Below are 12,390 nucleotides of genomic sequence, written 5' to 3'. Positions count from 1 at the left end.
TCTTTCTGGCGCCATCGAATTTTAATTATAATAACAAATTGGAGTACTTCTGAATGATTTTACGTAATTGGGGTTTTTTTTTTCTTGGATAATACGTACCAGGGAATTTTGTGAAAAATTGTTATTACAAATATTTAGCTAATTAATATTTTAATATTTGCATATGATTATCACTACAGAGATTGTTCCGTGAGAACTACGGGAACGTTCGTCGAACTAAACGTGATTTTTGCACTATGCTAATTAATACAAACGGCGTAAAGAATAAAGCATCCGGTGTCCTAACGCGCACGGTACGTCAATTTATTCGCTATAATAAAGAGCAGCGTGGAAATTAATATTCCCGGATTATAATCGGACATCATATTAATTTCGAAAAATCAAGAATATAATATAACCACGAGGATCGTCAGTATAGAAAAAAAATTTTACGCGTGTCTCACGTTATTCACGAGCTGCTAAAAATAGTAAAAGTAAAAAGCTAACATTTTATTAGCAATTTGCATGGAGGTTTTACTCGGTAGGAAGAAAAAAAAGTTGCAGAGAAAAAATTGCCAACCAAGCAAAAACCGTTTACCGCGCCTTATATTCATAAGAGCCATCGCCGTTACGTAACGAAATTGTAAAAGCGTTGTTCTAAGTGACCCCTTAGCATTCTGACCTTTCGCTTTCACTCTCTCTTCAATCTGACCGATGCATCTCTCGAAGCCCAGATTGAATATAGTTATGCGACTGGAAGCATCGGCATCGAGAAGTAGGCGTAGCTAGAGGTTACGAGAAAGAAAGTATCGCCATAATATATGGCAAGGTTGTGACGTCGAGTAAAGAAAAAAAAGCAAAAAAAAATAGTAAAAAATAAACTAACACCATGCTGAAACCTAGGTCAAATGTCTGAATGAACTATAAATTCCACTAGTGGAATTTATTCGTAGATTGAATTTCGTAAAGACCCAGGTAGAGAGATCCGATCTAAACTGAACTGGCCGAAGCGGAAGTCTCGCACTGCTGTTCGCTTCAGATCCCGATCTACATTACTAAGGATCAGGCAGTAACGGAATTCATTAAAACCTTCGATATTGTATCCTGTTTAAACTCTTAAGGCGATTAGCTCCGGTAGAACCGGATATCATTTTACTATAGTATTGTTATGCAAACTGGTTGCATGCACCTTTATTAGTATTGTTTGATTGTGCGACCAGTTTGACAGCTATAAAATTATAAGTGACCCGATTGAAACCGGAATTGAAGTTTATACAAAGATATATTGATTTAATTTCAGGAAGGTAACATCGGTTCGGAATTGGTGATACGTCCATTGCCAGAACGTGTGATAAACGAAGTTGTTAGCAAAGCTGAGGGTCTTCATGAAGCCCACTTGCTGCCCAACGTCACGAGGAGTAAAAGAAGCCTGAAGCACACGAATCATCACGTAGTCTTCAGGAGATCTACTCGTCCCGTTGACGATGAGTACAGCGACTTCAGTGAGTTTCACAATGTCTGACAAAAAGTGGATGGGGTGTCAATTATCAAGAATTAATCGAAATCTAAGTTTCCAATGTCTCAACAAGACTATTTGAGAAACAAATAACAAATGAAAGTTAGCTCTATCTCTCCTGCGTGATGATTCATTAATGATCCGGTATCTTACTGTTTTTTGTATTAGCGTTCATGGAACCGGATCACCTAGCCAAAAGGTTCCGATCGAAGCGATCGATCAGCACCAGATCAAAACGCGAAGCGCCATACGTGATTTACCCGGAAATCCTATGTATTGTAGATTATGATGGATACAGGTGAGTTCAAAGACACTCGACAGACCGCAGGACAACACGTTAAATAAGACTCTGTTGGCAATTGTTTTATCAACTGAGATTGGATCACAATTCAATGGCAATGTCATTCACCTCATCTTGTCCCCAGTGATAGTCTCCGTATCGATATACGTATCTATTGTTTTATTATATATTCTGGTCAACAATTCAAAAAATATTTATCAACCGCTAGTTGCCCTGCGGTCGCTCGTCGGCCATTCTACGGTTCTACTCGATTACAAGAGATTAATTTTCTGCGCTGTTGCATTTAAAATGCGCAATGAAATACTTGCAAGCGTTTGTCATTTCCTTTTTGTTTGTAAAATCAAAAGTTTGTAAAAAGGGGATAGCGAGTTGCGAAGTTATGATGAGAGGCAAGATAAACGAAAAAGAGCAAAAGAACACGAATTTTCTTTCAGATTGCACGGTGGTGACAATGTACAGATTAAAAGGTACTTCGTGTCCTTTTGGAACGGCGTGGACCTGAGGTATAAATTATTGAAAGGTCCGAAAATACGTATCAGCATCGCGGGAATAATTATTTCACGGGTAAGATTTCAATGTTAATGGACCGAGGAGTGGAAAAGAAACTTTGCCACGTTCACTTTCTCCGCTTCTCGGTCTCGCTCGGCAATCTCGGCGATCACAGAAATAATTTCCTTTGGCAGTTATAAGATTTGTAGATTGTCTTAGAGAATATATTTCTCGAGCATGCACACGACCGTGACATATTACAATGGAGGCAGGAATTGAATTAAATAATCTAAACGCAACGAAAGCTTTGTAAAATATATTACATTATGTAACCATAAACGTTAGGTAGTGCAAATTTTTCTTTTTTTTTTTCAAAATTTAAGCAAACTACCGCGACGCATAGAAGGAGCATACAAAAATAACTTTATATTGTCGTAGAACAAATATCATTGATACTCAATAAATTACTTATGACATCGAATTTTTGTTGAAGTTTAAAAAAATATATATTATCGTATTTAATCTTTATATTCTAAAGGCACTATACGACTTTTGCTTCTATACCGATTTCTTCATACAATTCGTTCTTGCCACCAGGATAATTTTCTAATATGCAGTCTACGATTTCGGTACAGAGTCGTTTTCTTTTCGAATATTCACGGGAATAATCATCAAGCGTAGTCTCGGCCTTCCTCTTAGATTCACTGAGGTCTTCGGTGCCTATGGCTTCCATAAGGTTGTCTAATTTTTTAGTAAGATCCTTCACTGACAATTTTAACGTGTCGCGCTGCTTAAGAGCCTCTTTAAGGGTAAGACTCGACTTTAAAGTTGCCAGAGCACTTTCCTTGGATCTGATTTCCCTTTCAACTTCCTGAAGTTTGGCCTCCACCTCATTTGCATGTGCATGCAATTCTTTGTCGATTCGCATTAACTCCTCAGCATCGTACTTCGAGTCTTGTACGATGCAGTATATCTTCTGCTTACCATAAATCTTAAACAAGCAAATTTATTGTACATTATTAAGCACCATAGTGGCGAACCGATACTGTGACAAGACTGACTGGATCCTCATATTACTTGGATAACTTACTTTCTCAAACACCTTCCCCTTGCTCACCAACTGATCCAAGGCTTTCTGTACAGCTGACTTTCCATATTCATTGTGAAGATTCATAACAATGTCATTTACACTGTATGGTCTATTTTGTATCTTCAGATACTCGCATACAGCTTCCGTAGCCATAACTCGTGCTCTCTGAAGGGATGAAAGGCATGATATTAAATCAGAGATAATTTGAAGAATTTTTGCATCCTGAATATATCTCGCACGTTTCAGGGAAGGGATGCCACCCCTTATCTGGAGAGAAACCGTGTGGGACGAGATGCTATAGACTCGGCAGCTGCGCTGACCGATATGGGAAAGTATCTCTTCCGGGAGAGGAGACTTCCGGTCTACGACATTGCTGTTGCCGTCACAAAGTAAGGATTATCATTCCTAAAACAAACAAGAGATAAAATGAATAATATAAATATAAATAGGTTAGATCCTTATAATAATTTTAAAAAAGGAGGACTTGACCAATGGCAAGGAAGTGTTCTTCTTGCGATGGAGAATTCATCTTACTCATGTGAATTTCCTACGGTTTGACTTAGGGTAAACGATTAATGTCAAGTTACCAGAAAAACAATAGACTGTTCCGTGAGATGTACTCCAAGATGTTAGACATTTAAAATTTCCATAACCAAATGGACAAAGGAACTGTTACCGAATTTCAATTGGCTATGAATTTCATGAAATTATTCTGAATACAAAACGACTCAAGTATCATTTCGTAATGTTTAAAGAAGATGCCTTCAAATTTGAAGGTCTTGCCAAACGGTTTGACACGAGTTAAATACCGGATATTTATATACATACACAACCTTCAGCTAATTATCAAGCATTATCACTCCCTACTTTACAACGAATCTTCAAGAACCGACAAAGCTGATGAATTCATACTGTCCATTTTTTTTTCTTTCCATTTCAAAAAACAGGTATGATATGTGCCGTCGTAGGAAAGGCGGCCGCTGCACAAAGGGAACTGCCGGTATGGTTTACAATAATAACGATAATGCTTTTTTTCCCTATTTTATTAATTTTTTTTATATATCCTTATATAGCATTGTCTGTAAATAGTCTCAATGTCCATGGTATGTTCTAATGGGTTTCCTAATATTTGGGATCAAAGTAAAAAGAGACTTTCCCTACCTCATAAGGACATATAAAATGTCACAATCTTATGTCAAAAAGTAATATTCCAAATTGCAACAAAAATACAAATTCATGAACGCTGTATGCGATCGAAATTTTATAACGAGGAAGGAAAATCTCTTTTGGAGTTTTGATTACTACTTGTTTTTTTTTTTCTAATTTTAGGGTGTATATAGAATTTGGTAGTAAGCAAGGCGAATCCTCACTCGTCATTATGTTCACATATGGGATCCAAAGCACAAGTGGACGCAACTCGTTGACTCGCAAATGAATATTCACGCGTTATCGAACACTGGAATACGAACACGTTCACATCCGCCAGCATATAATCGCGCAAAAGGATTAATAAAATAGAAACAAGATAAGCCTGCAGAGTTGTGCCACTTGTGATTCGTATCAGCTTGTATGTCATGTATCACGTACAGCTAGCCCGTAAAAATGTATCAGGCAACCAGGGATCGTAGACTAATAAATTAGTGGTGCGTGCTTGGCAATTTTAGTCCATTCCCATACATATATATAAAATATTTCTTGACAGATTTACAAACATTTCAGGATAAAACTCTAAGATAATTGATTCACCGGATCCATTGATCCATTTGAACGTCATAGTTTCAGATAAGAATGTGATTAAAAAAAAAAAAAATCAGATTTCTATTCATACGGAAATCTCCCAAGACCCATTACGAATCGAATCGGAATATTTATCAATATTTAATATATTCATGGAACGTGTGTTGTTAATTATTCGACGCGCAATATCTTCATTCAATTACGCTACAACACGTTTAACACGATTTGTAATGAGCTTTTGAAAAAATCGCCAAGACTTATTGTAGTCAAGGTCCTTCGAGGAATGTTTATGTCTCTGAGTTGAGAAGCTCTTCGTTCTGACGGAGTAGTGATTCTTCGCAGGAATTTGTATATCAAATATATTTCACCGTCCTAGAATGGATACAGAGAGCAGCTGGGTGTTGTTGATAAATCAAGTCGATGAAAAAATTTCAAATTTTTTTTTGGTCTTGTTACTTCTTTTTTTTTAGATTTTGTTTTTTACTCTCTTTCATCCTTTGTAGTGTCGCATGACCGAGACGATTTGATCTTTGCATTATTTTTATTATTCTTTTCTTATTCTACGTTTTTCGTTCGATTGTCCCGTGACGTGGCTGCGTATAATGCCCGACCGTGTGACATACATGATAAAGAAACTTTTTATTGTTGCATTGCAGATTAGATATGTGCAGGAGGCAATATGCGAATGACGTGTGCAATAGAGGAACCGCAGGTACGTTTCTCAAGTGAGAAAAACCGAATATTATTGTCTCTCGTTTTTATTTTCTTCTCTTACACAAAGTGCACTTTTTATGTGATTCTCTTTTTCAATCTTCGCTCTCTTCCACCTTTGTCTTATCTTCGAAAGCTGATCTTCTTGCGCACCTCTCGCGGTCTCATAAATTTTCCCTTCTATGCCGTTAATAAATTCTGGTTTTTTTTTGTCTGTTATTGTTAACTTCTCTCTGTACTATATTCTTGCTGTCTGTGTCTCTTCCTTTTGATTAATAACGGACGCTGTGTATCCTAATTGGCAATGTCTAATTTTTAAACTTGTACTTTTTCTTAATTTTTTACAAATTTTTTTTCTTTTTTTTTTTTTAATTACATATCGTACCTCGCGCGACGCTAAAAACCAAAAAATACTCTCCGCTGTTATTTTCACTTTCATCTCTTTTTTTCTCTTCGGTCGTCATTTTCAATTTATCATTCAGCCGGTATTTTCAAGAGCACTTGTGCTCTTGCATGCAAAATCCTTACGGCACGGATATTTTTTCATACGGCGAAACGCAAAGACATTAGTTTAATTAGACAGTCGCACTTAAGTTTATGATAATTTTCTACGATACCCGAGAGATACTAAAGTACAAATATTGTCGTGATCGAAACGAAAAATTTATATTTTTTTTTTACGGCACAGAATCTCTTTTGTACGATGACATAATGAAAGGAAATATATCGCAATGGCAATATATTGTTTAATTATGTATATCACTGTGTATCGTTATCTTCTATTGTCTCCTTTTATATATATATATATGTATATGCACTATCTGTACCCTGTCTCTACTGATTTACTCATGTTTCTCTTATCTTCGGATGCCTTACCGATAAGGATCGCGGGTGGTAAGTTTTTTTTTTTCCGAATCGTTATCTTCTATTGTCTCCTTTCGGCACAGAATCTCTTTTGTACGATGACATAATGAAAGGAAATATATCGCAATGGCAATATATTGTTTAATTATGTATATCACTGTGTATCGTTATCTTCTATTGTCTCCTTTTATATATATATATATATATATATATGTATATGCACTATCTGTACCCTGTCTCTACTGATTTACTCATGTTTCTCTTATCTTCGGATGCCTTACCGATAAGGATCGCGGGTGGTAAGTTTTTTTTTTTCCGAAGGAAAGGAAAATAAAAAGTCCTAAAGGATAGGTACGAAAACATTTCAAATCGAGAGAAGATTCTCAAGTGCGTGACGGATACTGAAGAAAAATTGATACCAGAGAATTGGTGACATTGCGCAACAATAGTAATACAAAATTCAAACAGCATCCGACACTTGCACTTGGGAATTCTCCGAAATCCTTCGTTACCTGATTAATGAAAAAAATTAACACCAGATGCATGCCGCTTGCGAAAGCTGTTAGTCTGGCTTTAAGTAATAATAAAAACAATTATTCAAACGGACTAATTTTCTCAACCAATAAGCATCGATTATCTCATTTCTAATACCAATAATAACAGTGGCCAATTAACCAAAGCGAATAATTGTGTCTCCAATTTCATTACTATTACATACTGTGCATCACTCTTGTACATGAACTTGGATACGTGTCAAGTGAATTAAATTGATAATCATGCGTTGAATAAGAAAATTGGAGACACTAATGAAAATCGTTGCTCTGGTATTAATTTAACACCCCATATAATTAAGCTTATTAATAACAAGGAAAGTAATAGAGTTGACAGTAACTGTAACTTTGAATTAAATTGAGCCATTCGAGCATTTTTAACTCCAATAACAGAAACTAATAAAATTTCTCTGTACGCAGGATTCGCGTACGTCGGAGGAGCATGCGTCGTGAATAAGCGATTGGAAAAGGTCAATTCAGTCGCTATAATCGAAGACACTGGTGGTTTCAGCGGGATCATCGTAGCGGCTCACGAAGTTGGACACTTGTAAGTACCCGCCAAATTCGAACTGTAATCAATGACCAGGATAAATTATGTAGACAAAAAAAAATAATAATTACAGATTGGGCGCAGTACACGATGGATCACCACCTCCCAGTTACCTTGGAGGACCCGGCGCGGAAAAGTGTCGCTGGGAAGACGGTTACATAATGAGCGACCTCAGACATACCGAAAAGGGATTCAAATGGTCGCATTGCAGCGTGTCATCCTTTCATCATTTCTTAAAGTAGGCTTATCAGATTGAGTGATCCTAACCCCACGTCATGTCAAACTCATCGGGAATAGTAATTACATTGTAATACTTTGTTTCAGCGGTGATACGGCGACTTGTCTTTACAATGCGCCGCACGAGGACGAGGCGTTGCCTAGAGTCTTACCAGGAAAATTATTGTCCTTGGACGCGCAATGCCGTAAGGATCGCGGTACAAGCGCCTGTTTCGTAAGTTCCTTAGCTTAGGTGTACAATTTAAAATAAACTGTAAAATTAACGAGGACTTCATTTCACTTTCTTCTTTCTTGCAGAAAGATGATCGCGTATGTGCTCAGCTGTTCTGCTTCGATGCAGGATCCGGATATTGCGTTGCATATAGACCAGCTGCTGAAGGCTCCCCGTGTGGAGATGGACAGGTAGGATTCACTTCTTTTTTTTTTTTGTAAGAGTAACACAATATTATTTTGAAAAAAAATGTACTTCATGAAACTTTGAATTTTTAGTATTGTCTAAATGGAAAATGCGTGGCGGAGCACGAGAATATTATCCCGGATTACACTCAAAACGTACCGACTTATGTACGCCGGGAAAATGTCTACAATTCCGGGGCGCAAAATCGTCCAATTTATGCGCAATACAACAATACAGAACACAGGTAATACCTAAATTATACGCACTGAAAAATGTATGCAATTCGATATGCATAGTACAGTTTTGAATCATATAAGAAAACTAGGAGAACAATCAATTCGGATCATAGTCATTGAGAGAGTAATTTTTGTGTCATAAAACGGAGATGCCATTCACTCACTGCATTTAATTTTTTCTGAATGGAAATAAAAATACGCATTTACGATATTCATTGGCTACGGCGCATTTCTAAAGAGGATAAAATAGTATCTTGTAATACTGCACAGGTATCCATGGGAAGCAACAACGTACAGCACCTCACTGACAAACTTTAAGGTCTCGTCGCAATATCCCAATTTTTTTACCTCGACGTCGACAAACGACAATCCCTATAAACGTCTCCCGCCTTTCTCAACGACTCTGCGAGTTAACGCCCTGGCGTATAACACGCAGGTTACACCGATAACGGGGCACACGTCTAACGTCCTGGACAACTCTATTAACTATAGAGAGTATAGTGGCTACGATAATAACGGTCACGTTAGCACTGAAACCAATCCAACTAATAAGAGGGGCAGTAGTTATTCGAATTACTATAACCTCTACTCGACGACGAATTCCCCGTTGAAAATTGGTTACTCACAGAACGACGTAAACTATCCAAAAGTAACACCGTTCAAATATAAAGTTCCCATAACAGTGACGTCACTAGCGACAACGAGCGACGGAGATCAAAATGGCCGTCAAAGTTATGGTCATGGTAAGAAACACAATGTGACTCAAACGATAATTTTCCTTTTCTTTACTTCTCTCTGGCTGACTCTCTCTTTCTCTTCCGATTTACTTCGATGTGGCGTGTACATCTTTACCATCTTCCAAATCTTTCGATAACTTATCACACTTTGGCTACAGATTCCAATTTATTGGACGTTCTTCAAAATTCTGCTTTGATTCTCCTTCTCTATCGTGCGTGCTCGATACCTCTTGCAAGAACTGTTGCAAGATAATATGGCTAAATTAATTAATTGTTACATGTTTACGGTGTGCCTATGGGGAAATTATTTGACGCAACTGTGACAATGAGGACTAATACCAGGACAAATGACATATACGACTTTTAACAGGAATATGTTTGCTTGGGTATTTAAAAGAAAATATTTTAGCTGATGAAGGTTTCAAGATCGTCTATTTTATCTTATTAATTGGTCTATGTGTATTATCTTACTTTTTTTATTTGTTGCTTCCTCGCAATATACATTCCCGATCACTTCTCCATTTTCCTTTATCATAGCCTATTCACCACAAGACAGTGAAGGCGCATCTGCATAAAACATAAAATTTCTGTAACCGTTCAAACGATCAATGTGCTTCGACTGTGCTGAAACTTGCACCAGAGCCAATAAAAAGCGCTCGTTGCAATTTGTCACCTATGGCAATTTATAAAATGATATATTTATTCCTCTTTCTAGAAACAGGGGACGGTGAATGCACGGACGTGGGATCGGATTGCGCGGAGCTAATAAACAGGCTAAGAACGTGGCTGTGCCATTTACAATCTGTGAAAAATCGCTGCTGCGCGTCCCTCAAAGCACTTTGCGCCACCTAAATGGGATGATTGGCGCGCAAAGGGCTTGAAATATTTAAAAAAAAACTCAAGGACTAAGTTCATTTTTTTTACTAAACTCGTCAATATCGTCTCGCGCAGACTAATAACGAATGGACTTAGATGCTTGACGGAGATTCGAACGCTGCACTTCCCATGAGCCTCTCGAGGCTCTTTATATGCTCTTGACAGGCGAGCCGCGGCTTTCAAAATGAAATTTTACTCGTTGCTAGAGATTATGAATAATTTGAGTAAATACGAGTAACGTGACAATTGTAATCCGTCGTCGTGGGGATGCGGATACGCTGGGCAGCCATTCAAGAGTAAATAGTACCATCCGTCCAGCTTCTTTTATACGAGATATTTATTCAGTAAAAAAACGTTGTTACCACAGGACAGAGTGATATAATATTGTTTTACTGTCGTCGTGGGACTCGACAGGCTGCGAAGATTGGAGCTTATGCGAAATAGCGTTTAACAAAATCTCCATGTAACGTATAAGGAAACTTAATGTATGTATCATGAACAAATATGAGATACAAAATTGTCACCGAACGTACAACGTATCTAGATGTAGTCTCGGAATCTTGTTTGACGAGATGAAATACCTAATTGGACTTTTTATTCAGCGGCGAGGATCTCCGCGAATACAATCAGAGGGTACCTCGTATTTTGAAGTATGATTATATTACCTATAGACGAACGGTTACCCTATATTGACTTTGATGCTTGAGAAACTTTGAAAATCACATCATATTCTGACCATGTGATTTTTATGGTTTCGAGAAGTATCTCTACGCTTCTTACAGCATACGTACGAATGAAAATGTATACAATGAAGTTGTTGAAAATTAAACTTATGTGATGATTAGTACAGTTGCATTATACTGTGCAATGTATTGCTATCTAGTGCATGCGATACTTCGTTCGGTCTTTAGTATAATAAGACATTCTGACTTTAAAACAAGATCAAGGAATCAACACAAAACATGTTAATACAAGTAGCTTTCCCAGTGACTCAGAGTAAACTATATCACACCACATATACATTACAATTTATTTTTTTAATCACAGTATGTTTTCCTCCGGAAGACAAATAATTCATAAATCATAATATTGTTCCAAATTTGTTGACTACTAGCAAAATTATGACAGTAAGGATTTATTATCACGCACAATGTTAAAAGTCGTATTGAATTAATATGTTTTGCCTAAAACAATAAGTAGCAAGCTAAATAAGAATATACATTCCCATTATAAGAATGATATTTCAGGTCATAAACTGTTTTACTAAACATGCAAGAGCCAACAAGGTTTGTCTAATCGTTGTCATTTTAACTTTGAATTTCCTTAGCGTCAAATAAGTCTTGGGTGATGTCTAGATTAATTTTAAAAAAATCTCAAATCTTAATTCATACCTTTCAAACATTCAACCATACCATAACAGAAAGGTTTTTCAACCATGAGACAATCTAACCAGATGTGAAGACTGTATCCTATGTAATTTGAAGTGTTCAATGTCACTGAATGGAAAAACGCATAAGAATTACTTATAAATGTAAAGGAAACTAAATATTTTCTTAGCAACGTACTGTAATTAAATACACCATAAGTAAATAGGTAGTGATGTAAAAACAAGATGAATAAAATTGCATAATGTCTTACAAATGTACGGTAAATGAAATAAACAACTGAAATTAACATTTATAGTATTTATATTTTCATCATGTTCTATCATACAAAATTCTATACATAGTGCCAGTACTTATGAAAGTGCCCTAAGTCAAAACATAAAAGAATTTGGTTAATCGTTAAAGAATATTTTTTAATACAGACAAACGCAAGCTCAATTATCTAACAAAAAAATTGTGTCAGACTACTTTCATAATTACCGGCACATATACAAAAATATATCAATAATACAATAAAAAAATGCATAGTACATACCTACAGCATAACAAAACCTCTTATCCGTCACCCCACTTTACGTCATTCAACGATAAATAAATGATTGACAGCTAAAGAATAATATAGGAACCGTGCTTTTTATACATCCAAATTATTCATACACTGTCAATTAGTGCTCTGTACCGCAAATACAACAAAAAACGATGCAGAATCAACAGGTTTTCGTTGCGACAACAGT

The 12,390-nt window shown here is 36.6% G+C and overlaps 2 protein-coding genes across 12 annotated transcripts in view; one reads left to right on the top strand and one right to left on the bottom strand.

Moving 5' to 3' along the window:
* LOC107263651 (venom metalloproteinase 3) overlaps window positions 1–11,945 on the top strand; it is a 35,716-nt gene extending 23,771 nt beyond the window's left edge. For 8 of the 11 annotated variants that reach the window (XM_015731092.2, XM_015731093.2, XM_015731090.2 and 5 more), the window contains 12 exons: window positions 1,280–1,481; window positions 1,664–1,793; window positions 2,231–2,360; window positions 3,622–3,764; window positions 5,769–5,824; window positions 7,659–7,785; window positions 7,862–8,026; window positions 8,113–8,239; window positions 8,323–8,427; window positions 8,515–8,666; window positions 8,929–9,401; window positions 10,111–11,945. In XM_015731092.2, the coding sequence (XP_015586578.1) occupies window positions 1,280–1,481; window positions 1,664–1,793; window positions 2,231–2,360; window positions 3,622–3,764; window positions 5,769–5,824; window positions 7,659–7,785; window positions 7,862–8,026; window positions 8,113–8,239; window positions 8,323–8,427; window positions 8,515–8,666; window positions 8,929–9,401; window positions 10,111–10,247 (1,947 nt within the window). In that variant the 3' untranslated portion in view covers window positions 10,248–11,945. Of the gene's footprint in view, window positions 1–1,279; window positions 1,482–1,663; window positions 1,794–2,230; window positions 2,361–3,621; window positions 3,765–4,322; window positions 4,376–5,768; window positions 5,825–7,658; window positions 7,786–7,861; window positions 8,027–8,112; window positions 8,240–8,322; window positions 8,428–8,514; window positions 8,667–8,928; window positions 9,402–10,110 lie in introns of all 11 variants that reach the window. The other 3 variants (XM_025081100.1, XM_025081102.1, XM_025081101.1) reach the window with 3 other exon arrangements.
* On the bottom strand, window positions 2,587–3,756 carry LOC107263657 (homologous-pairing protein 2 homolog). Its single transcript, XM_025081117.1, has 3 exons — window positions 3,615–3,756; window positions 3,376–3,540; window positions 2,587–3,276 (listed from the first exon to the last, which is right to left on the bottom strand). The coding sequence occupies exons 2-3, from the start codon at window positions 3,526–3,528 to the stop codon at window positions 2,827–2,829; spliced, it is 603 nt and encodes a 200-aa protein (XP_024936885.1). The 5' UTR covers window positions 3,529–3,540; window positions 3,615–3,756; the 3' UTR covers window positions 2,587–2,826.
* Window positions 11,946–12,390: the final 445 nt, after the last annotated feature.

This window comes from Cephus cinctus, unplaced genomic scaffold (genome assembly GCF_000341935.2).
Source record: "Cephus cinctus unplaced genomic scaffold, Ccin1 Ccin1_scaffold0160, whole genome shotgun sequence".
In the NCBI taxonomy this organism is placed as follows: Eukaryota; Metazoa; Arthropoda; class Insecta; order Hymenoptera; family Cephidae; genus Cephus; species Cephus cinctus.
This window is presented reverse-complemented; position numbering and strand designations above follow the sequence as displayed.

Bases quoted from the DNA above. Each gene is read 5' to 3' on its own strand.
- LOC107263657 (XM_025081117.1), bottom strand. From the start codon at position 3,528: ATGGCTACGGAAGCTGTATGCGAGTATCTGAAGATACAAAATAGACCA. The intron at 3,277-3,375 runs GTAAGTTATCCA...TGCTTGTTTAAG, and splicing joins AGGGGAAGGTGTTTGAGAAA to ATTTATGGTAAGCAGAAGAT.